Below are 26615 nucleotides of genomic sequence, written 5' to 3'. Positions count from 1 at the left end.
CTTATGTATTTGTCTCCTCCATCCGCTGTTCGCGAGGAAGAAAGTGAAGTATATTTACCATATGCTTAATCACAGAACTGCAGAGCACGGTGTAGCATTACTGATGGATCACGCACAGGTGGAGCTTCAACTGATTGCTGAGTAAACCGGCTGTGCGAGAGCCACGCGCTTATGGGAAATCTTCATGGTCTGAATGCCGCCTGCATGCTGTGGAACCAGCCCTCTGGATGTCCATAAAACTACGCGGACAATTGTTCTAACTAATAGGTTTAGCTCTATATTCCAAGGGACTATGGTGGGGACTACTGTACATTTGCATTACTGATGTCGATCTCTCCACAGGCAGACAGATCTCAACGAAGTCATGTATGATCCAAGACATGCTAAAAATAAAAAGTGCATTCTAAGCCCACTGGCTGACTTACCCGGTTACTGCATGTTCTGTACCGAATGTTTCTACCATCACAGTTCCTGTCGGAAAAAAGCAAACACAAACACAGAAGCAGGATTAGTCTGCTAATGAAGCAGTACTAATTGGCTCATTCTTTGTAGCTTAATGTAATGGGTAATGTAGCATAGATTTCAGTACAAAGGACAATTACATAAAAACAATGTGTACAACAACAAGTTCTATCAAAGCTTTGAGGACAGCAATCACCAAAATTAACTGACCAAAGCTTTTGTGAGGAAACGCAAGCATTTTAGTTTATTTTTAAGGCAAAGGCATACATTTTCATTGAATCCAGGCCAAGGGCACTGAGTTCAGCATGAATCATGATCCACCACAATCAAAATAATCTATATGAGCCAGTCCTTTACCAGTAAGCAGATACAAACATGCACATACAATCCAGAAAATAGATGACAGTATAGAAAATCAGTGAGTGAGTGAGTAAAGAAATGATGTCATTCTAACCATTATGTAGCAAATATATATATTGTAGAGCCATGGTTATTTAGGAGAAAAGTGCAAATAATTGCAAATGCAAAAATAATAAATCTATTAAAAACATATGAGTTGCCTCTACAACCTTGATATTTGAACTTGAGGATTAAGGCAGTTCTGGAAATCGACAGACATATCAGGAACCTATGTGACCTAGATCTGGGACAGAAATCAGCAAGGGTTTGAAGGAATAGGAAACCTTTTGAACAAATTTAATCCAAAACCATGAATTAGAGATGAGAAATCCAAAACTAATCAGGACCCTCTGTAGACTTCACCTTCGACCTTGTGACCTGAAAATTGAGAAGGCTCTGTGGAACAGAGAGAGCAGCATCTATATCAAGTTTCATTAAGACCCATGCATAATTAGCCAGGTCAGGGGTAGGAACGAAATGGTGACGTGTCCGGAGTAAGAAGGACAGAAGGACAACCCCAAAAAGTAATGCCTATTTGACTTTGATAGCAGGGCACAGGAACAGTCTGCATTTTATATATCCCTCTGCAGAGACAGTGATGAGAATGGAATGAACCCTGACAGTCATTTCTTCTCGAATTAAGAGCAGCTCTGTTTCACCTGCCAAAGCCGCACTAAGCCTCATCTACCCAGCCTTCAGCATAATCAGCCCCGGCACGGACTCAGTCCCCCCTGCTGAGCTTAAACTAGCAAAAGAGAAGAAAAGTCAGTGGTTCACACAGGTTGTGCCTAATGACTTCTGTGATTAATGACAAATTGACCAAAGCAGAACATTCACTTCTCCTGGGGGAATACTCATGTTTTTTGTTGTAAAGTGAGCGTACAGTCTGCTACACTGACACAAATCAACAGAAGTAGGCCTACGCTTAACAATACAGTGAAAGCATGGAGCAGCAAACCCATGCATGCACACCATAGACTCATCCCGCCTGAAAAAAAAACATTTATCGAAAACAGTAGTGGAAAATTCACTCTCCCAGCAGCCAGGAAGTTGGAGGCTATATGCTGATCTCATTCAGCCATCTAGAAGCAAAACCAAGAACTGAGACTAAACAGGAATGCCTTGTTATTAATGAAGCAATTAATAGCCCTCCCTTGGAAATTTGTAAATTATTCATCCACACAAAGAAAAACCTCCGCTTGCACACCAGGGATTACTTAGCAAACTACTGAAGGTTGTTTTGAAGACAAAGAAATAATTAAGGCCCTTTGTTGAGAGCAGAACTTAGTGGTCAAAAACAACCGTGCGATCACATATATGCTTTTTTAAAGAAATTAAATTTGGTTCTCTTCCTGGAGGGAAGCTTGAGGCAAAGTATGGCTTCATTCAAATGATGTTGGTGTTGCAGGAAGAAGCGAAGCTCGCAGGAGCCAAGGGGGCTTAAGAGCTAAATGCAAAAAAAGGTGTGGCTGTGGGCACCACGTATCACGTTCCAAGATCAACTCTGGAACGAGACACATTCCGAATTCTATCTCCTGTTGTGACTAGAAGGTTTGTGTGAGGGAAAACGCAGCAGAAATGAGTTTTGGGCAGATTCTTACAGTCTTTACATGAAGTCCTCTGACTTCTACAGATGGCCCTGGACGAGGCTAAACATGAACACCTGCTGCCTTCTGCCCCACTACACTTGAACAGGTGCAGCGGAATGTGAATAAAGCATGTTGTCCTTCTGACACTCTGAATCTGTCTCGTTGAGCAGCTCTGGCTTCTATCAGCTGAGTACATTCAAATACAACCTCAGAGTGTCCCAGCCATCCTCTGAGAATGCATACTTAAAGGCAGTGCCAACAATCAGTTGGCACGCATTATCAATGCTCTCATTGGTCACGACTGAAAATCACACTTGATCACTGGACAAGAACATAATTTCAATTGCGAACTCAGAATAGTGGTAGAAATATTTGTCAATGGCCAAGGACAGACTAATCTTAAAAACAGACCTCTCTTTTACAATTGTACTGATTTATGTGTTTTTACTGAAAGACATTTCATTGAATTACACATACTGACATCAGCACAAGTTTCTGATAAATGACTATCATTCCTATGTTTCCTGTGTACACACAAATAACAAGCTTGAAAAAACTATCAGAACCATTATTTTGTGGTGTACTGTATATAGTATCCACATATAATGGTTAAATTTTCTATGGTTAACTTTCTCTAAATTATTGCTTTGCTAGTTTTATCACTCTAAAGTGGATAACAGTAAGAATTTTCAGCCTTGTCCATCTGCATCTTGTAATGTGCTCCATAATGAAAATGTCTTAACATTAAATATTTAAGATGTAAAAATTACAAACATAAACCAGCACAATGAATGCATTTATACACTTGCCCAAAACCGCTAAATATTTCTCATAGTTGTCTTTTATCTAAAATGTGCCTAAATAGAATGCATTTATATACAGTAATGATCACGTCACTAAATTATTTGACCAAACAGAATTCCACCTTTAACAACAGTAAAAAAAGAGTTTTGTTTCCTTTGGTTCATAAATTCTTATCATTGCATAAACATTTCCATGGTAATTACTGCTTGTTTCTATTTGGTGAATTTTATATTTGTGCAATAACAGACTTACTTATGGCTTGGTAAAGAACCGCAGCATCTACGATTATGGAGGTGAGACACAGGTCAACAGAAAATAATTGCAAGGATATGCACTTGAACACACTCAATATAGCAGCATAAAGTTGGAATCATTTGCAATGGAATGTACTGCATAACTATAACCTACTGCACCTCTATTCATAGGTGCAACATATTTCCCAAATGTGCCCGTCATAATTCAGTCCTTTGTAAAATAATGAATTCGTGATTTGATATAATATTAAATTTGAAGCAAACTACTGCAGGCTAGTAAAAAAAAGCGTTGTAAAAAACAGTTATGATTTATAGATGAGTTTTAATGAGTTGCCAACATTATCCAATATTTACAATTCATAGATTCAAGATATTAAACCGCAGAGAGAGGGCAGCCTGTTACATTTTCCCCAGGCACATGCACAGATCCACACCAACATATACGCTGAGGATCTGCCCCTTGGCTGAGGAAGGGCCTTTTTTCTCTTTTATTTAACTTCAGGCAAAGAGGTTTTTTTTTTAATCTTTTTTTAAATGTCAGGGTTAGGATTGTTAGGAGTGGAGCGAAGAGCAAACAATTAGTTACCAAAGGTCATGTATGTCAGAATCCTCACAAGGCATTCATGGCCTCAGATGACATTGGTATCTGAATACTCTTAAGGAAATGAAATACTCTGTAATATACTGTAAATATGGACCTTTTGAATCATACAATGAAACCCACACACACACACACACACACACACACACACACAGGGTGGGCGGATAAAGCGTTCTATGCCAGCTAGTAGAAGGGTATTAAACAAAGTAATCATGCAAACAACGCGTAGAGCCCGGAAATGTAGCCTGACATAACAATGAAAAATAACCAACTGTACTGACCCTCCATTCAGACAACGGCGTAGTGAATAGGAAGCTCCGCCCCCACATGTACGAGAGCAGTCACTCCAGGTGCCCCAGGCATCCCAGCCAATGTCCCTGTCCTCATCCGAGCGTGTGGTCCTGGATGCCTATGTGGGAGACACAATAGAAAGAGGAATGAACCAACACATACATACACACACACACACACACACACACACACACACAGGGAGAGTAGTTCAAGGGGAGGGGCTGTTGGGTGGTGTAGCCCACTTAGCACAGTGACACACCCTGCAGTTCAGAATTCAGACCTGACCATGCTGTTGCTTGCTAACTGTAGCTGAAAGCCCAGCTGGCAAGTGCCTGATTGGCTGTGGTGTTGCCCAGGGAGAGAGGGGTACAGGAGACAGGGATTTTCTCTGCTTGCCTCAGGGACAATGGCAACAATGCTGAGTTGATAGGTGAGTTGGTAGACTACAGATTGAACAGACTAGCTGCACATACTATTCTGCACAATCTCAAATCACAGAGGTTGGGACAGGCTTACAAAGAGGACTAGGCATTCAAATAAATCCAAAGATGTATAAAACTGTCCAAAAAGGAGAAAGAACTTTAACCTGTATCAGTTTAGTTTTTTTAAGTACAGTATTTTGCATTTTCACATTGCATTTTAATATACCTGTGGGCATTTCAGCATTTTGGCTACTTAACTATCAATATAAAACTCCAAGTTGGAAACTCCAACAGTACTGCAAGTAGTTCCAGCACCCAATACCCTGCCAATATAATTACATTTTTAATTCAAATGAGATAAAATAAAGAACTTTGGCAGGGAAATGTGAAATTCTTTTCCGAAACAGCATGCCCCCTCAACGCCTCATCCGAGAAGCTGTAGTGAATTAAAGGATTGAGGTCTTTTATTTATTCTGTTTCCTTTCCAGCTATCACCTTTGTTATTACATCATCCACAGGGAGGGCCATGCGGCTCCAATAGGAAATGTTAAATACATTCAGGAGTGTAGGGTGACCATTTTAGGCGTAGTGGTGGTATGGCTCACACATATAAGTGACCACTGATATATGAATGTCAAAAAGCTGTGTTAAGTCAGTGAGGTCTGGTTCACAAATGGTTTAAAATAATTCTGGTATATTTTTTCAAGAGTATACTGGCGGAACTGCATTGCATTAAACTTTAATTAAACTATAACTTTACATTAAACTTAGTTGTATATTCACTGAAATGATTCATGGAATAGGTTTTATCCTTTAAAGGCGTAGGTACAGAACGAACACATTTTCAAATGTACATTGTAAGATGGATTTCCTTATTAAGCAGGGCATGTCTCTTTTGGTCAAAGAGATATATGCTTATTTAAAAATAGCAAAGGTATAACTCACATAATTATCTCAGAAAATGGGGTCAAAGTAGAAAAAATGCATTCAAAGCACAACAAAGAATATACAGGCATGGGTGCATTGGGATTATATGACAAAATGAGGTGAAAGAGTTTACGGGCAGTGGATTTTATTAAGAACGCTGAAGGGGGAAAGTGGGATACCTGTATGAGCGCTGAAGAACAGAGCCATCGAGGCCGGGGACAGAGGGTGCCAAAGTCATGCCGCACACCCATCCTCAGAAGGAGGGCCGGGCCGCTGGAAACAGACGGCCATTTCTTTGGATAAGATAACAAAGAGGTCCTGTATGCGCCGACGACTGGCCTAAATTCCAGCTAAGGTCAAGGCTCCGGGCCTTAAATATAGGCCTGAAAGCCCCGAAAACAACATTTGACTCCATCTGGCTAGCGTAGAGCAAGCAGCATGCACACTGAACAACAACAAACCCAGAAGAGCAGTGCTGACCGCTGATAAAAGCTAGAGAAAAGGACCACACTCGCACTTGTGTGATTTCACTTTAAAGGGCTTCCTGTCTTTATCTAGCCTAGTCCTGATACAGCCCGAAGGTTTATAAAAAGCCGGCCCGAGAACTGGGCTTTCCTGGCTCGATCTCATGAATAATAGGAAAGTTGGCGTCTCTAGGTGCGTGATGTCAGCAACTTCTGTGGTGCCAGAGTGAACATGTGATCCACTTTTTGAGGAAACCTTGGAAATAAAAATAAAAAAATCCATTGTGGTACCTACTGTATTAAAGATTCCCTTTAGCCAGTCCCAGAACTGGAGACTGATTTTGTTTTGTTATTTTTGGGTTAAGGCAAGGAAAAGCTGCTTATACAATATCACCCTGGTCAGCCCTGCATTTACCTTCGTCTCGTTTGATTTGCTTACACAGAGGTAACAGAGGTAACCTCCGTGCAGGCAATGTAGATGATTCACATGATCATTCATTCAGGCCACAAAAATGAATTCTCTCTGTTCACAGATCGCACATAAATTACGTCCGTTGGTGTGAACGGGATTTGGACAGAATCAGGGGCATAAATCTCTCACTCGTTTTCAAGGGCGAAATACCACACATCATCTGGAATGCTTGTATCCAGACAGATTTGGATGGGAAGAAACAAAAATAAAACTGCCATACATAGATCATGTTATAGTCCACTACTGAGAGAATAACACACCATCCTTTCCGCATCTGAATCAGCAAGAGCCTACATTAAATGGTAATAACACTGGTATGAAAAGAATCTACTCCAACCATTTTTGGCTGAGTGGTGAACATTCCACTCGTATGTACGCAGTGCATACTGTAGCTCAGTATTAGTGCTCTCAGCCTAATATGTGTCTATTATTACCGCCCTTAAAAACAGACTTATGTACGTGATATAAGATGTGTTTCTCACTACTGTGATTACACCTCTTGTTTCCGCATAAAAATCTTTAATGATTTCAGTTAAATAGAGTCACCAGAGATAAGACGTTAAATGAATTTTAATTCTGTTTTAAGCAATTTCACACATGACATACAAATCATGATTTATCAGTTGTTTATTTTATGAATGGTAAAACTTAAATTTATATGAAAATCTTTCTTGCATGTCTGAGGTGGAAAGCATACAGTGGAAGTGACTAGACACACAATGCTTGGGGAGGAAAATCTAGGGGTAAATGTGTATCTACACCATAAGTCTGTGTGCGCATGGGCCTTTGAATGTGTATGTGTATAAGTGCGAGTGTATGTCACAGTGTGTATATGCCATAGTCTTGACTAATCACGATAAAACCTGACACCCAATTATGCAGCTTTCTTGAGACTAGTTAAAAGTCTGTTAATACATGCCAATACAAATATCTCAGCATCAGCTAATTCCCCTGAAATTTGCCTGGTTTACCTCATAGTGGGTGAGGACTGACGAAATGACTAATGCTGTGGGTCCTCTGGCACGCTGAGTGACTTCCATTCTCCGTTATTACCGAGAAATGACTGACCACATCCAGGTGCTCCGACCATAATTGCAAACTCCCACTGGAACCTATTCCAACATCATCGCAGTTCCGATCAGAACACTGCCTCAGCTCTACCCACAAGGCCAAGTCTTACGTCCAAAGCTATGAACTATCACCCTCCTCTGGGAAACAGGCATGAAAAGTTGACCACACGGCCCCATGTTCCATCGAAATGTATTCTTCCAGCAAGAATTTCCATGTAGTGCATCTGTAACAATAATGTGTCACCTGGGCCAGCTTTGGACCGGGTTGCTTCTACATTATTGCACTCATTCACTGGATGATTGCCGTTGATACTAGCGCCCTGGGCCAGGTTCCACATGAAAAACTTAATAAAATGTTCAGACAGTGCTAACGTGGGGAAGTGCATGTAGGTCATAGCTGAGATCAAAACACTGGACTTCTGCCATCCGAGGCTGTACATTTAGAACTGTTGTCAAGCGAGTTCATCTCGCTCCACATTTCAGGCCAAGTGAACTGTTTTCAGGATTCGTAGACACAACTTCAGGCTGACAGCTGAACCTGAATTGAGGGTTACTCTTTGCTAAGGATAGTCATCCAAGCTGGAACCCCGCGGTTCTCTGGGAAAGACCATACTAATACCTGAAAAAAAGCTGGACTACCACTTATTCATTGGCTTTCGGGTGAATCTGATTTGTGTCATTTTGTGAAAGTGATGAATTAGCCTGAATCCTGACACCTGAGAATAGGTTGTGGTGCAGCAGTGATTCCATGCAGAATCCACAATGAAATATTCCCACCTGCCTTCTGTTTCACTTTGCTGGAAGGACCTAAGAACCGGAGAAAAGCCATGAACCAGACCAGGCTAAGTGCACAGCCTGCAGTTTGTTCATTAAGTTGAGGATGACAGGCACTGGAGTGCTCATCTGGCAACACCTTCTCATTTCTCCTTATTCATTGATAGGCAAAGACAAGCTTTTGAGTTCCCTCACGCGGTACCAGATACAGAAGGAGGCCCTTGCAGTCCATTCAAGGGACCAACACTAAAACAGATTGTTGTGCTTACTTTCTCAAGGAAAACAGATGCACAATTTTCACTTGCTAAGCTAAACCAAAACTTTGGAACATGTGTGATTGGAACATCTGACACCATGAATAATAAAATGATGACTGACACCATGCATTCAAAAATGAATATGTTCAATAAGCATCGAAACAAACTACGGGAAAAAATGTTAGGTTCAGTAAAGCTTTATAAACTTTTCCACAAGTTATATGAAAACTACTGGAAGTGGAAACAGTGGCTAATCAGTGAAAATGAGGGCGTAGCCGCACTGGAGAAACAAACCTCCCCACCCAACAATTCTTCGGCCTTGCAGATAAGAGTCCAACAGGCTTTCCCCTGCGATCCGCCTTCCCCACAGGCTCCAGTGGTCAGGCACCCACCAGGGATTCAACTGGTAGAACTCTCTTATCAATCAAACCTGAGCACCAGATGTACCCGTGCACGAGGAGCACAAATCAACAGTTCCACCTTTTTAAGCGTACAGAGCATTATGACAGCGAGCGAAAAGGCAAGTGCCGTGACTTCAAAAAGCACATATAAATAACATTTAAATATAAGCTGAAGGGACAGTCACTGTTTATACAATTCATAAAACATGACATATTACTGACCCACAAAAAAATAAGAATAAGAAAAAAAATATGTAGAAGTTCTTGTTAATTAAACATTTAAGACATGTTTCTTTCTTTATTAGATAAATTGGATCTTTTAACATGATCTGAGAAAAAAAGAAAGAATTTGATATATGTATCATGGAGATCAAGGAATATGTACAGCCATACCATGTTTCATATTCACAGACCCCTTACTCTTTAAAACTGAAACCAAATAATGTAAACTGGGATTGCCATGAGCAACAGCATGGAGTGAAATTAGTATTAAAAGTCCATAAGTGCACAATTAAGATTATCCATAGCAATTTATAAACAAAATTAAGGTAATTTATGGTTATGCTGTGTTTAGTTAAAAGGTCTACGTACACAGCAGTTTCTTGTTCTCTCTCTCTCCTCCCCTTGTATCTGTCTCCCATTTTATTACAATATATAGTAATTTCCCTTTCCATTTTCTTTTTTATGAAAATAAATGACACTTCCAAATAATAATGTTATATTTATGATTTCCAATACTCACTTGCACATTTTCATTCCACAGTTCTGAACTGGGACAAATTAAATTGAGAAAGGCTATAATAACGCAAATTTCCACTGAATGTTTGCTGGATTTGAATAGATTTTTCTTTATGTAGACACTGGAGAGAAGAAGTTTCAAAAAGCCATCAAATAAAGAATATGATTTTTTTTTTTTTTAAACAGGGCATGAGTATGCCCTTGCCACAATGTCTTTATGAGCTATTTTTAAATAATTCTTCACCAGTAATGAGCTGGCTAAAGTAATACAATGCCCCGAGAAGGTGGTTTTGATCTTTCAGACAGACATTGAGGTCTGAAAACCACAATAAAGGATTTAAGCAAAATAATTTAGCAAAGTGAAGGGCTACAAAACAGAATCTTCTTTTAGAAAGCTAAGCTAAATAGCAAAAAAGCTGGATTTTTACAAACTGAAGAAAGCAATGTCTCATGCTCATTAAAACTACATCTTCATTTTTTGTTTCATTAAGCAGTGGGTTTGCGGGCAGAAAGATCACAGGTGGCAATGTCATCTACTGCACTCCAGAGGCTGGCGGAGCTGTAGGCTTCCTGTCCTCCCCCCAGTACCAGCCTGTCTGTTTTGAAAAGTGCCTGTTAAACCCAATCCCAGCTGCATTACTGAGCACAGTTCACTTCTATCTGACAGGTGTCACAGACCTGACGGGAGGCCTGGTGGGGGCGATTGAGGATTGATGGGACACTGCAGGTCTGCAGCGAGACTTTATGGAAACTCAGCCAAAATAAGCAACTCGAAAAGTGACAGGTGCACAGACCGGGTAGTCCATTATTCTCCTTCTGCCACCTGGTTTGTGATTGAAACCCATAGAAGAGGGATTCAAAACAAATTGCTCATCCACAGCATGACTCTGGTCAATGAAAAAGTATGTAAACAGTTTGGGTTTTTCCCAGTTAAAATATATTGTTTTCAGACTCAGATAAAAACTATGTGACCCCTCTATGTGCACAACATACATTGCAGTGTACATGTCTGCAATGGTTCTCTGTTAACCAATCAAAACAGACCTGCCTTCTCTGATAGAAATAACTATTTCATCATGTTGAGGGAATGACTGACAGACTGAGACATCACAATGGGAGGTCTGTTGGGTAGAACATAAAGTCCTTGGTGCAGAAATACAATCAAATTTGTGACTGTGCCAGTGTTTACTGTGAGAGTGTGGCTAGCTGATGAATCTGCCTGTGCTCCACTCTCTGAATGTGGAGGCTTTCAACGGTGCCACTGTACAGAGCAAATGTTGAGCATAAAACAAAAAACAGAATATTTTCTCAAGGAGCACGGCATGAAAGTGTTTTTCCCCATAGTAGATACAAATGGAATCCCTTGAATTATGCACAAGAATTCTGAGCACGCTCCTTGAAAACATTTAAATCCTCCAATGCTATATCTACTGTATATCTAAACTATGCTGGTGAGGTAATGGTCAGAACTAAGACAAATTATAGAAGCAATAAGTGATGTCAGTGGACATGGACAGACTAGACTATTATGAGCGATGTGGTCTTAAATCAAGAGCTATTTGCCATATGTGCAAAGCTCCATTGAGAAGTGGAACTTTATGTTAATGAAAATACAAGGACCGTTGTCCGTGAGTGGAAATCCTGTTTAAGTTTTCTCAAATTGCCCTTATTTACTTAAAAAACGTACTTTTCTTTCCATTCTAACCACAGTGATGGCCAATGCCTTTACAAAAGCATCAGTATAAATAAAGGTTACAACCAGACACAAATTAGTTAATTTGTTGTTGATCTGAATGATCTGAATGTAGTATAGGGGAAAAATGATATTGAATATGACTACTGTTGAAAGCACTGTGTGATCCCACAACACATCATTAGATGAAAATATAAATCTTATATACACCAAAGTGAGACATAATACAGAATGATCCTGAATACTGTAAAAAAAGGCACTGATGAACAGATAGGGCAACATGGCTTTAATGGGTGGCGTAATGGTTTGGGGTGTGTGTTTTATTACTTCATTATTCCTGGATAAAGATTTAAAATCAGCGCAGGATATGAAACAATATCTCATCACAAAAATCATACGCAACCTGAAAGCATTATCACGCAATACGGAGCATGACTAACGTGTGGAATCCTGTCCACTGTCTCCGACAGCTTCGCCAAAAGGCTGAAATTAAAATTATCAACGGCACCACAGGGACCTGAGGTAAGAGAAACAAAGAAATGTGGGTCATGCCTCTTCACGAATCTCATTTGACTAGCAGACGCGCTTGCAGGCCAAGCGCTCGTTCCCTGAGGGACCGCAATCAATATCAAAATCTCGTAACGAGTGAGCCTCACGCGGCTGGACAGCGCAGGTCTGGCAGTGCATGCAGAATTATGACTTTGTGTCACATCTCTGGCGGCAGTCTCCAGTCATTAACAACCTGCACGTATCGTCTGCTTACCAAGGAAAAACATTTTCTATATTATTATAATATTTGTTGCAGAATAAGAATATTGTGGTTTCACCATTGGGCCCAACAAACCGGTATCTGAATTTAGATGGCTTGAGACTGAGGAGAATGTTCTGGAGCCTGAGCCTTCTGAACAGACTGCAGAGCTCTCAGAACATGTGTAATATCCAAGGTTAGCAAACCAAGGCAAGATGGCAGGCACACCATTCCCTTACACACAAGGTTAAATAAATCAGGGTGAATGCGCTGTGGTTCCTAGCTCCTCATAATCAAGCTGCCCTGCGATTAAGAGTTATGACAGACTACAGACAGACAGAAACTAAATCACTCTTTATCTGGCAATAATTGAAAGCAGAGGTTACACCTAAGGCTACATAAACATTACTGCAATTCATTTCCAATCTATAACGCAGCCATCATTCACAGTACATGTGCTCACTTAGACGGCTCCAGACTCCATCTCTACCCATTCATTATCTCTCTCTCTCTCACACACTTTTTGTATTTACACACAAACAGTCCAGTTAAAAGCCAAATTCTCAAAGCACTACTCAACACTTCTCCACCTTGGATTATTATTGTCCAAATAATCCTGGACACCATAGTGCATACCATGAGGAGTTTACCTCCGGCAGTATTTAGTGCTTATTTTAGGCAGGTAAATTAAGAGCACTTTGAAGGCTTTTAATTTGTTTCGTTTTTTTAGACAACTCTAGTTTTTTTTTTTTTTTTTCCCCATAGAGATTAGCATTACAGATGGTGGAATTAAGGTATTTCAGCTCAGTTCACTTCCTGAATCTGGGCATGCATTTTCATTAGTTCCTTATTTGTTCCTTCGGAACATGGTGATGGTGCTGATCTTAAGTCCACAGTCACGTGCTTAATGTTGCTTCCCTGAAAAGTGAACCAAGGGCATGCACATTCCTTTAAAATGTGGCTATGCATTAATATGCAAATCCGGGGTAAGGATTTATAGGCTAAATGCACTGTTCTGTGAACGCAGTATGCGTCTGTGCGTTTTTGAGAGCAGGTACATTGTTTTCATGATGTATCTTTATTCCAAAGACTGGTTCAATGAACCTTTGTCCATTTCTTTGACTCACAATTGAAAGTTAACTTTTTTTATTCACAATGTTCGGCCGTAATCAGAAATCGTCAAATTCAACTTGTTTGAGGAGAAAAAAAGGAAGAACTGCACATAAATGTGACACAAAATCTGAACTGAATTGGTTTGTGTGTGAACAAGGAACCAAGATGTGGCTGCTGATGGTTGTATTCATAGTAAGTTTTTATGTCCTAACAGGGTTCCCCAGGGCTGGAGGGGATGGTCACAGGCAACAGGCCAGCATTACAATTACAAGAGCTGAGTAACTTAAAAATGCATGTTTGGCATTTACAATATATATCTTATAAAAAGACTATAGAAAATTATTTTCCATCCTGACAACACCAATGCTTTTGGGAAATTTAGTAAAGTATGATTTTATTTTCAGTGTCTATAAGACTACCAGGGGTGTACTAAAATGTAATATTTCAGAAACCATCAAATGTAAAACATAGTCTCATTCTCTAATGTAAAACATATTTCTATTCTTTTTCATTCTCAAATGTAAAACATCTAAAATATTTATGTTGGCAAGTGCATATTAAATTCAGCTTTTCACTAATGCCAATTTTGTTCATGGACATCATGGACATTGTATTTCATTCCTTTCTAGATACACAAAGAATCACAGGACCAGAGGAAAAGCCAGAAAAATTAAGTGCACATGTATAGTTGTGATATAGTGGCCCATATTGAATATAATGCAATATATTGTGAATATGTGGACATATGTGGACATAATGTAAAAATGTAGACCGATGAACTATAATGACAAATATATTTGGCATCAGTTTATTTAAATATATATTGCATATCTGAAAACTTCAATGAGTATATTTGCACACAAATTGTGATGTTGCAATCATATTTAATTTTGATATATGATCAGAATATTCAGTTTCCATAAGGGTAACGCCTATGGCAATGGGCAGCAATCGTTTAGCCACAAAAATTAAACACTTGGACAAAAGGAACCAAAGAGTGAATTCCATTTCGATCCAAGAACTAACCAAGGAAAGAAAACCACAAACATGCATCATTTTATTTAACTGGCAAGCCTTTTTTCCAGTGGTACTCAACGTCAGCTATTATTAATGAATGTATTGTGAGAGAACGCAATTTAAATAATAAAACAAAACTGTGGTTTACTCTCAGTTACCCTCTGTTCAGCTGAGGTTTATTCCCTAAAATGAGAAGAAAAAAATGTCTTTCTAAAATGATGTGGCTGCCATTGAGCCCATCAATCCTTCATATTTTAAAGTTCAATAACCAAAAATCATTCAAATAGCAAATAAAAATACAAATAGCCACATAAAAATAATTTAAAACTTGAAAATAATATCAAATAAGACAATGATGCCACCGTAAATACATACACCCCATACGACCCCAACTGACTCCTTAGACTGAGAGTAGAAGCTGTTAAACATAGGGGCCTCCTTCTTGTTGTTTCTAGCTAAGAAACTAAAATATATTCATGAAATGCAGTGTTTTTAATTTAAAGTGAAAGAGAACGTATCTTCTCTTTTTGTGATGTATTTAGAATGGTGCCTCTTTTCTTTGGACTCTTTAGAATATCTTTCATATTGATAGCATTCGTTTACTTTCTGAAAGGAGGTACTGAACTGTGGAGAGTCTCATGGACTTATTTGCATTCATTAATACTGATCACTTTCAGGAAACAGTTCACCCTTTATATTTCTAAAAACAGAGAAAAGGGGAAGGCTTTTTTGTCCTCCATAAACTCCATACTCTATGGAGCTGGCAAGCCCAGATACGGTGAGTGCGCTATAGGCTCCTAGCATTTCTCTCTGTAAGTTAGCCTTTATCTTGGCTTCCCAAAAGTGGACAACTTGACCTTTCATTTCAGTAATTATGTTCTTAAATGAGCCTTTTCTCTCATTTGAGGCAGGCACTTCCTACCTAATCAACACCCAACAGCTACCACTTATTCTTTCTGGTACAAACTTTCACTCAGGCCCTGGCTTCTTGCAGTGGATTAATGTAGTATTTTGCAAGGATATTCCCAGGTTGCTAATTTGTTCTGCAGTTATTTTCAAAGGCAAGAGAAGAAATGTAAACTGCAGGTGATAAATAGGTCACTCACTCAGTGTAGTATTTGTCAAAATGGAGCTGCACTCAATTCCTGATGGTACTAATATGATTCATCACACGCAGCCGTTGTTTAAATGGTTTTGGCACTGTTAAAGAAGTGTTGTCTATAAATACAAGGACTGGTTTGGAAAGTTGTCAGGCAAAGGGAGATGAGGGTTTCATGCAGACTTATGCTTGCTATTACTGCAAGCATATTTCAAATGTGTGTTTGCGTGTGTATGCGTGTGTGCGTGTGTGTGAGTGTTTGTGTGCCTGTTGCGCACATGTGTGCACGTGTGGATACAAAGCACTAATTCATATACATGTATTAAAGGCGTTGCTTCATCTGCAAACAATTAATGGCAGAGGGAAATTTTTTCAACATTGCACTTTCAGAATTTAATGTCTGGTGAGCTTTTACCCACTACTGCATGTGCTGTAAAGATTGCGGTTCAGATTGTTGTAGTTGTACACAAAAAAAGCAAGCAAAGCTAGCCGCTCACCACAGGCGTTCATTTTTAAGCCATACCTTGAACAATATCAAATTGAGTGGCATTATTTTTCTTTAAAAAAAGGAGATGAGGAGAAACTTCCGATAGAAGGTTTGCGTACGAAACACCTGACTTGCGACTGTCGCTTTTGATTCCTGACCTGAGTTGATCCAGGCAGCTGAGCTGATCTGGATGCAAGCGTGAACAGAGCGCACGGGGCTGTGAATTTTGGTGGCGTTATTACTACATAAGCGATGCAGAACAGGTCAATTAAAGTACAAATCACAGATCTGGCAAAAGACCAAAAGGTTCAATTAAAGCCGACCCACATGAGACTCCCACCAACACATGCTACATTCCCCACTGGTCTCATTCTTCTATAGCATATGGTAACAACCAAAGTCTAATTCTAATTGCAACCGAGGTGTCAATTAAAACAAAATCAATTTTAATTGGGTGGTATTTCCTTTCACACTCTCCACCACCCACACACACAGAAGTCATTATTCACACGTGGTGTAATAACACTGTATATAATTTGATGTTGAAATAAGACTAGTGACACTGCTGCTATTAAAACTATATCAATCTCTAGAATTCGACAGCCATTTACAGTGGTAATAGTCTGAATTATGTTTACATTTGACAACCAACACAGGACTGCAATCACAATCATTAACAAGTCAGGGAGAAAAAAATAATTTAAACTTATATAAATAACAGTAATACAATGTATGACCAATTATCTCTGGTGGGGATAAATTCATTAAACTAATATCTTTCTTTGGTTACCCAACCTGCCAACGAGATCTGTGAAATCACAACACGGAAAAAAGTTATTTTGAATACACAGCAGAAGAGAGAAAACTCCAGTGAATTTCACCTCCATGATAAATTCCTTTTGCAACCCTTAAAATGACCACAGAATTCCTCTGCCTTTACTAGGATCCATTTGACCCCAAATAGACCTATTGCGGTTATTACAGATAATCCCAAAGTGGTTTACTAGAGAAACTATACTCCATTTACGACACATACGCTATACTGTATACCAGACTGATCCGTTTCAATGCACACTGCAGAAAACCTGAATAATGTGGCATACATTTCAAGTTTTTTTTTTTAACAATGATGGCAGTATGCGGCCAAAATGTTTAACATTCTGACATAAATCACAAGATAAACAGGCCTGTGTGTGCAGTCCATGGGGCTGTAAAAATGATGAGTATAGTGCTTACAGAAAGTTTTCACCCCCATTGATTATTTCTTATTTGGCTATATTTTTTTCTTCTTATATGTAAGTGACTCTCTAAAATGCTAAATTAAATAAAGTAATGTCTTCAGAATTATGTTTAAAAATAAAAAAACTGAAAATTACTCACCCCTGTTTTATTAGTGACCAAAACTAGGCCAGGTGCATTCTATTGTCTTGAGAGATCACACTAACTCTGTTTGTGAGGTCTACCTATGCTGATTTCAAATCCAATTGATGGATTCAAGATTCAAGTTCGTCAGAGAGGTTACAAAAGCCTTCCTTGGATCACGATTATGTCCAGTGAAATAAAATAAATAAATAGTACAACCCATACTACCAAGATCAGGCCATTCAACCAAACTGAGCAACCAGACCGGAAGGGCAATGGCAGTGACCAAGAGGTCAGCTATAATCCTGACAGAGTTTCAGAGATAATAGGCTGAAGTGGGAGAAACTGTCCAGAGATCAACAATCTCTTCAGCACTACACAGATTTTGCATCTTTGGAAGAGTTGCTATATGGAAATCACTTCTGAGAAATGGCAGACCAGGAGCTATGTGACAGACCCTGAGGCCTTCTGATTTTGTGGTCTGATGACACAAGCCATACACAGCCCTTCACCTAGGTAACCCCATTCCTACCATCAAGCATGGTGCTGGCAGAATTGTGCCATGGGGTTGTTTTACAGCAGGAGGGACTGGGAAGCTTGTTGCCATAAAGGGTAAGATGGATGGAGCCAAATACAGGCAAATCCTGTTTCAGTCTGAAAGAGATTTATGGATTTATGTATTTATGGTGAATATTAATGTTTCAACAGGACAACAACACAAAGCAGATAACTTAAACTGTACAAACTGCAAAGGGATGGCTTAAAACAAGAGAGCCAATAGTCTTAAGTGGCCAGGTCAAATCTCAGACTTCGGTATCCAGGCATCCCCCCTGGCAGTGGGAATGGGAGCAAAGTTGCATGGAGGACAGGGCAAAAATTTCAAAATAAATACTTTTGTAAATAAATTTTGTAAATAAGAAATGCAAGTCTTTCATCCTGAATAAAATGAAATTCGCATCATAAATGTGTTCAATTCATTGGTGTTGGTTCAGTTGAAAGATATTTCACTGCAATCAAAGGTGTAACATGACAAAATGTGAAAAAATGTAAAAAGCAAAGGGGGCTTCAGAACACTTTATGGCAACATATATTCATATGGGAAATAACTCCTTCAAGGCTGCAAATATAAATTTTCTCTTTTATGTAGAGTGTCTTGTATTTTAGTAAGTGTCTTGCCTTTGGATCCGTCCCAACTGATTTCTAAAGCAGAAAAAGATGCCCAGGTGAGCAGATGCAATCAACTGCGATTGAGGATGGGACAAACACAAAATAGAGAAAAATGAAAAACAAATCCACCTCACATTGTGACAATGTTTTTCCAGGGACCGATTTCAGGGTTGCGCTGTTCAGAAAGCTCTGCTGTCAGACTGGGTGGTTCTGATTATTTTCCATTGATGCTATTGCCAACATATCTCCTGCCAGTCAAAATGAAACTTAACACACAAGAAATGGCAATTGCTCTCCTGTTGGTATGCCACCATTTTCTTGTCAAAATGGTCAGAAAATTGGGGGCGTCTCGTGTGGCGTAGCCCGTAGAGCACTTTCCACATGCTCATTGCGAGCCGCGACGTCGGTGGTTCGAGTCTGACCGCCGACCTTTGTCGCATGTCTCTCCCTCTCTCTCCTCCTAGTTCTTCCTGTCTCTCTACACTGATCTGTCAAAGAAAGCTGAAAAAGCCCCCCCCAAAAATGGTCAGAAAATTAAAGTTAGTTCAGTCAACCACTAATTTAGCCTTTGCCCCAACTGTATTTGTGTTGCATTTTGCATCAATATAATCTGTAAATCATGAAAACACTGCTTCACAATTGCATCTGTGCTCTGCATATTATATGACATTATATGATAGTGTGTGTAGGTGTGCACATTTTTTAATCTGAAATGTTTGTGAATAAACTGAGATCAAAAGAACAGATTCCACTCCTGTATTCAGGATCCCTAGGGGCTCAGTCAGTAAAGGCGTTCACCATGGGAGAAGGACCAACCCTCTAACTCAAGCCTGAGTAATGTCATTAGCCAGTTATGATAGGGCGTACACTGCAGATGAACAGTTTACCACATGCCAATGCTGTAGGGTGGGTTGGCCATCGACCCTCTCCTGCAACCAATAGATCTTGTCGATCAGTAGATCTTGAGTAGTATGCTGCATGGGTTATAGTGTAAAAAGCAGTTTTTGGTGCAAGGGCGAATGCAAAGGAGTGCCTATATTCTGCTGCAGTGTGCCCCGTGCAGGTGTGCGTGGCACGGCAGTGACATAAGAGCGCAGCAACAGTTGCCAATTCCAAATTGTGAAATTATTTCCATTGTTTTTACTTAAACCACAATCCTAACAGAAGATACACACATATAGAAGAAACCAAACCAGGACTACAAACTGAAAAAGTCAATTTCAGAACACATGCAAAACTATTACAAATGATCAGATTCATTAAAGCACGCACCGTTGATTTATAGCTGCAGTGAAAGCATTAAGCTGCTACACTCTGTTCCTTTCCTAGCCAGAAGGAGTTTGAGGAAAGGAAATGTCAGGCACTTAGACAATGAGGGCTTTGCTTTCATTTTTGCTTAAATGCATTTGGAACTACTTGTCTCTGAAGACTCTAACTGAAGTCATTAGGAAAAAAATACATGCTTTGGAGATCGCTCATCTCATAATAAAAGTATGTGCGTGTTTGCGTGTGCTCATGCCTGTAAGTGTCCACTTGCATGTGAGAATGCATAGGTGTACGGGTTTATCTGAAAAAAATGTGGAAAAATTAAGGGAAGTGCTGTCTACACTATTGACAACTTTGCTCATATGTGATACAGCCATGAGCCAATAGAGCCCATGGGATACAAATAACTGCATGCATTTATACTGAGGAGCACTCAGAGCAGTCTCCAATGGCTGAGGAATTCCACTATTCGGGCTGTTTAGGTTTAAGATGAATAATGGCTCCACTGAAATGATCAAAGAGGCAGGAAATCGGGGGCAGGCCCTGGAGAGTCGGAACAATGCTATAAAAAAAAAACAAGGAGCCGCTCGCTGCATAATGACACTCAGGGAACCTACCCAGCCCGGAGCTCTCTGATGAACCCCAAAATAGAACAACTCCAAATGAAAACAACCACAGCCACAATTCCCATTAGACATACACTGGTTGCTCACTTTTTTCAAACTAAAAATTGCCTCCAATTTTAAATATGTTTGTCAGACTCTCTCAAATTAATTTCTCTCAGATAAAATATGACTGCTTCAGTAGGATTAATTAAAGATGTATGAAATAGTTTGGAATTGCATGGCTAATTATATGTCCATTCATATTTAGGTGGCCTGAGGGCCTTAGTTAGGAGTGACAACTCCCCACAGTTGATCACTTTGAAATTAGAGGCCGCGTACCGCTAGACCACTAACATTTATACTGGCACCATGCGGCCTTATAGCTCTTCTGACAATTCTGTACCAAGACCTGGCTTTCTCATAAAAATCCTAATTCTTCAGTGTCCGCAACTGTTTTGCAGTGACATGGCGTTTCAAAGGACTCCCCGGATGACCCCGATCAGCTCTGTCCTCTATTTGTTTTCTGTACCTAAGCAACCGCTTATGGAAACAGGAGACAAGTGTTCATGAGGATAAAAAGGTGCACACTGTCACTACTTAACAGCCCTCGCAAAGCTTGGCATCCGTACAAGGAGAGATATTAAAGGCGATGAAGCTCCCTTTGTTGGTAGCGCTCTTTCTGCCTGGGAAGCAGGGGCGCGTCCCCAGTAAAAATGTGCAGAATGTTCACAGCAGTTCCAGAGTTCACATCCACAATGACAGTACATTAGACCAGTTCTAAACCTTTCTCAGTTCACAACACAAGCCTCGCATTTTAATTATCACTTTTTGACTTATTTAACTAAATATTATTTATCATTCACTCAGTCTCCAGGCTATTTCATAATACTCTCCTGGCCAAGATACTGTAACTCTCATCAAAACAAATGAGTCTTCCCGGAAGCCCTACAATTAATTTCCCATTAAAGCACTGAGTTTTAATTGTGAATACACAAGCTTTCAACAAATATGATCTACTGGCTGGTGAAATGGAGAAGGTAACCGCAGAAGAAAACACACTGTGAAATGAGGCATCATTGACAGAGTTCCAGCCACAGAGGGGACCGGAGCTGGAGAAGAAAATTTCTGGTTGCTGTTGCAATCAAATACACATGTCAAGCCGTCGGAAACAGAGTGCAGACTGGCGACAACGATGTCACAGATTACTCACAGTCTTGCCATTTGAGAGTCATCAGCTTTGTTGTACGTCGCTCTGGATAAGAGCGTCTGCCAAATGCCTGTAATGTAATGTAATGTAATCAGCTGCTTGCAGCTAGTTTGCTAATTTGAAGGATTATGATTTTGTTCTTATTACATAATACATAGGCTTGTGCCTTCGACAAAAACAGACTAACTGATTGAACCCTACTTGACAACAGCTTCACAGGTGTTAATAAGTAAAAAGAAAACACTAAAAAGAACACACAAGTTGATTGTGATTTACTTTAAAAAATCCAAGCCTATATTAAGGGTTAAAGTTAAAAGAACTCAATGTAATCCAACAGGGAAACATGAACATTTTGTCAAAAGGAAAGAAAAAGAATGAGAGTTATTCTAATTCCCTTCAGATTCATTCCCCTGGAATAAAGTGTGACACAGTGCTGTCAAAGTCAAGCATGGCTCAATGTTGTAAGTTTGTGTTTGATTAAAACACAGATCAATGTTGTTCCTTATCTTTAAAGCATACAGTATGCATTCTGTCATATACTGAAGCGTATTCAGCAACCTCAGAACCAAAGCACAATCTATTTTAACTTGAGAAAAGAGCAGTGCTCTTTCAACTAGACATGGGAAATTTGATTACTTTTTGAAAATTGGAAATACATTTACATTTAATTTCCAGTTCATAAGCAACCGACCTGTCTCTGTGGAACGACTGATTCTGAAATGACACAAATAATTTCATAATTTCAGAATCAGTCGTGCCACAGAGACAGTTCATAAGCAACTGGCCTGTGTCTGTGGAACAACTGATTCTCAAATGACACAAATTATTTCATAATTTCAGTATTTGAGCATGTAGACTAATTTACAGTATATAGTTTGTGGTAAAATGCTGAAAAATCAAGTGACAAGGACCCTTTAGGATCTCTGGTCCAGATTAAAGAATATGTCAGGGAACCAAACATTGTCCTGAGATTTTTTAGCTTTGTACCCCTTTAAATTAATTTCATCCAGCTTTACAAATATTCAAGCCATCATTTTGACACATACAGAAATGTGTGTACTCACATGTTCACATATCATATCCATCTGCTGTTCGGTTTAGATTATAAACAAATAATCTTTACAACAATATACCATAGCAGGCAATGAGGCCAATACTAAGCATTGCTTATGCTACATATACAAACTTATATTTCCCAGGGATCACAAGACTCGCAACACATTCTTCAGTGAATGTGAGAAATAACAATCACAAATAAAGGTGCTGAAAGGCTGCCATTTGGACGTGCTTGCTTTCTTTGGACTTTCACAGCACAAGTCAGGCAGCTCACGGGCACACGCGCAGCATTTTTGCTTACCCAACTAACAATGGTGCGAACAATGGAAATCAGAACCATCAGCATCTTTATCATTATAATTCAACTCCAATGATTAAGTCATGTCCTTGGGCTAACGTAAAGTGGAAGGTGGACAATCACACAAAGTACAAAGATCTGTGGTTAAACAAACCCTTAGCTTAGTGCTAACCTTCACCTCAGTAAAGTCTTCAAACAACAATAAATAGCAATGATGTGGAACAATAAAGCAACAAAAAAGTATCTTTCAAGGAATATGAAATGTGACAATTATTTTCATGCTATGAAAACAAAACATTGTGCTGTATTCTCTTGAAGAATGTCTATTCAAGACAGCTTGCCCACAGAACGCAGAATAAAGATTTGCATGGCATTCAGCTACAGCCTCGAGCTGCTTGACAACCATAAAAAGCGCATTAAATTTGAGCACTCAATGCATGGGCCAACTTTTGAAACAAATTCCACTGAGTCTATTCCTGTGTCTGTCGCTACTCCACCAGAGAAAAGTTTTAGTCTGCATTAGAACCGAAGCAATTTCCACAAACCAATTTCAACTTATTTTCATTTTTTGGATTAGATTTAGCCTTTTCCATAGCCTTAATGGGGACAGGAGCATATTATTAGAATACCTCCTCAACTCAGACATTTAAAAAAGTAATGAAAGCTAAAATACACATGCCTGAACCCACAGTCTGCAGAGTATGCTATTTGCCCTCCATTTACTCATATAACTCCTGTTTGATCCCTACTGCATTTTTCAGATTGAATATAAATAAAATGACAAGTTTATAAGCATTTTGAGAACCCACAACATAGACACACAAATTCTAGGCCAAGTTCAAAGGGCCCTTTCAGATGTATTTGCTAATTCATTTGCTCAACCGCACTGCTTCCCATATTCAAAACACAGACATGCACAGACATAGCATATTTAGAGTTACAAGGGAATGCAACTCAATGGGAATTAAACATAATATACAATTCAGCATCCAGATTCATACATCCATAAATTGTTCTCACACAGCCAAGTTTCGCAGCAACAGAAGAATGTTGAAGACCACAGGATGGTTTTACGACCAGTGCGACTGTTATAGCCCATGTAGCATAACCAATACTTGGCCTCTAAATTCAACAAACAGCCACCGGGATCCTCCTTGTCCGAAGAAATCTGCCTCATTGGCCAGCATGGCTCTGCTCACCATACAGATCTACATATGAAGAACACTTAGAGCTCCTGTGCTTTTGAGAAGACCCAACTTGCGGTGCTGCTAAGAAATTTCAAGAAAAACTAATTGGAGCAATATTATATACAATATTATGAGGCTGATTTTTCAGGGGCTGATTTTTTATTCCTTAAAATAAAATGTTAAATTTTTAAATTTATTTTTTCCTTCACTCATAACAATGGCTATTTTCCACACGCAATATAGGGACTGGCATTTGTGTTTGTGTAATGTTTGTACTTTTCACTGCACTGTCCAGCAGCTGAGCTATGAAGTCATTTTGCTGGAGGAGTACAGGCAGACTACATGTGCCTATTCCAACACCGTGAGACAGGGGCATCCATGCCACCGAAAACCCTCCTTCCCTCTCTGAGCAATGTTGCAGCCAGCTTAGATCGTCTCTTTTGGGGTCCTTTGGGTTTGTGATCCTTAGGCCAGGAAGAGAGGAACTCCACAATGTTCATAAAAGGACCATGTGTTCATTTCCTATGCACTCCACTGCCTGCTCTTCCAAAATGATTGTATGGAATCCGCTTAGATTATTTTCCACATAATGTTCATGTAGATGTGAACACTGTAATCTTTCAGATGTAACAGACATCTTAGAGATGTGATTCATAACTGAAAAATCATTTCCCAGCTCTAATATGAATATACGTATTTAGCATTTAAATTCATGTAAGAATTACAAGTTCAGCATTTTAACTGAACACATTAAATCAATGTGATAACTTAGACAGCCCATTATATAGAGATATATAGATACAGTACACTCACACACACACTCTCTCTCAAATATATATTTCTCATAGACTTCCTATTTTTTAAATACATTCAGTTATTAGATAAAAAAAATATATGATGACAGTGCAGAGCTTAGTAGCAAGGGCTGCAATTATAGAATAAAAATAAGCTTTTTGAGGAACCGTTCATTTGTTTTAATCAAAGAGCATTCCACACAGAACTGGGAGAGTCGAAGAGCTGAAAAAGAGCTGACTCTTCAAACACCGTTCAAAAGATCCTGCTCTCCACACATTTAAACAATCCCATGTATTAAAGGTAACCAACCAAATAAACAAAGACAAATGCGATATGCTTTATTTTTCACAGCAGGGTGGCTGCAGAAGGTTAGGACACACACAGGCATGATCCTGAGCTGCAATGTCTTTTTAACAATTATATATTGAGTTCAGGAAAATCGCTGGGCATCCTGAGATCCACATCACCAAATAAGACCAAATAAAGGACCACCCCTGCTGAACCATATCAACTGCAAGAAAATCATATTTATATTGCTTTGGCTACTAACAATGCATCACAAAACACAATTAAATTCTTCTTTCCCTTTGATGGTATCCATTGAGGTTTAGTCTAAAACTGTGCTAAATGGCCAATTCCACAAAATATACACAAACCTGACAGGTAAAAAGGACTTCCCCCTCCCCTTCACACAAGGCTGCATTTCCTTCCCCTCTTGCCCAAACATCTGTGCTTGCAATCAGATCCTAGTTCCAATTAATAGAACTTTGTCCTTCACCTTAAGTAAAATTCACTGTTGCAAATGTGAAATGAATAAAAACATGATAAACAGAAAAAGTATATTTTTTTTAATATAGTATATATATTTTATAAAACTATAAAACATTTTATAGTAAAGTCTTGTAAATGTCCTTTTTGTAAAAATGGATCCTGTTGACATATGGTGAAACATAATCTGTTGTGCATTATGGTGCTTTTATACTCATGATCATTTCAGTTTTTAAGGGCCACTTACTGCTTTCTGGTTATTATCTGAATGAAGTACAAACGATACTGTGACCATCAATGTGATCATAATTGGATCAAGTCTACCATTTCAAATTAAGATCCATTTAAGCCAGACTGAATATTTTGTAGAGAAGATTAATATTGGCCTTTGAATGTTTACTCAACTCATTCATTGTATAATTTGAAGTTAATTTTTAAGTGGTTTATTTTCAATAAAGAAAATCCATAAATATATTTAAAGTGTAATTACAAAAACTCCCAGGGTGAGACCAGCTGCCTAAAACTAATTTACAATTTTCAATAAATTAAAATAATATGGGGGTTTGAAGTGTGTATGACTCACAAATGTGTAGACAGTGCATATATTTATCAGCCCAATTACAATGTATCCCCAGTTTGAAATCCATGAACAACTCTCTGAACTCTATTTCTATCCATGATCCTCTCCGAATTTCAATCACTTAATAAATTAAATCTATTCTTCCATAACTGTCAACAGTAAGCCTGCAGACAAAGGCATCACAACCACACATGCTGACTAGACTTGTGTGCCAAACACCTGGCCTCTACAAGGGACTCTCT

General features: G+C 39.1%; 1 protein-coding gene across 3 annotated transcripts in view; it reads right to left on the bottom strand.

Annotated features, from left to right (window-relative positions):
* Positions 1-26615, bottom strand: part of adamtsl3 (ADAMTS-like 3) — a 115444-nt gene that overhangs the window by 50460 nt on the left and 38369 nt on the right. For all 3 annotated transcript variants that reach the window (XM_035416477.1, XM_035416478.1, XM_035416476.1), the window contains exons 4-5: positions 4391-4518; positions 426-471 (exon numbers count right to left, since the gene is read on the bottom strand). In XM_035416477.1, the coding sequence (XP_035272368.1) occupies positions 426-471; positions 4391-4518 (174 nt within the window). The remainder of the gene's footprint in view (positions 1-425; positions 472-4390; positions 4519-26615) is intronic.

The sequence above is a fragment of the Anguilla anguilla genome, chromosome 5, assembly GCF_013347855.1.
Source record: "Anguilla anguilla isolate fAngAng1 chromosome 5, fAngAng1.pri, whole genome shotgun sequence".
NCBI lineage: Eukaryota > Metazoa > Chordata > Actinopteri > Anguilliformes > Anguillidae > Anguilla > Anguilla anguilla.
Note: the sequence above shows the minus strand (reverse complement) of the source record. Positions and strands in the feature narration are given on the sequence as shown.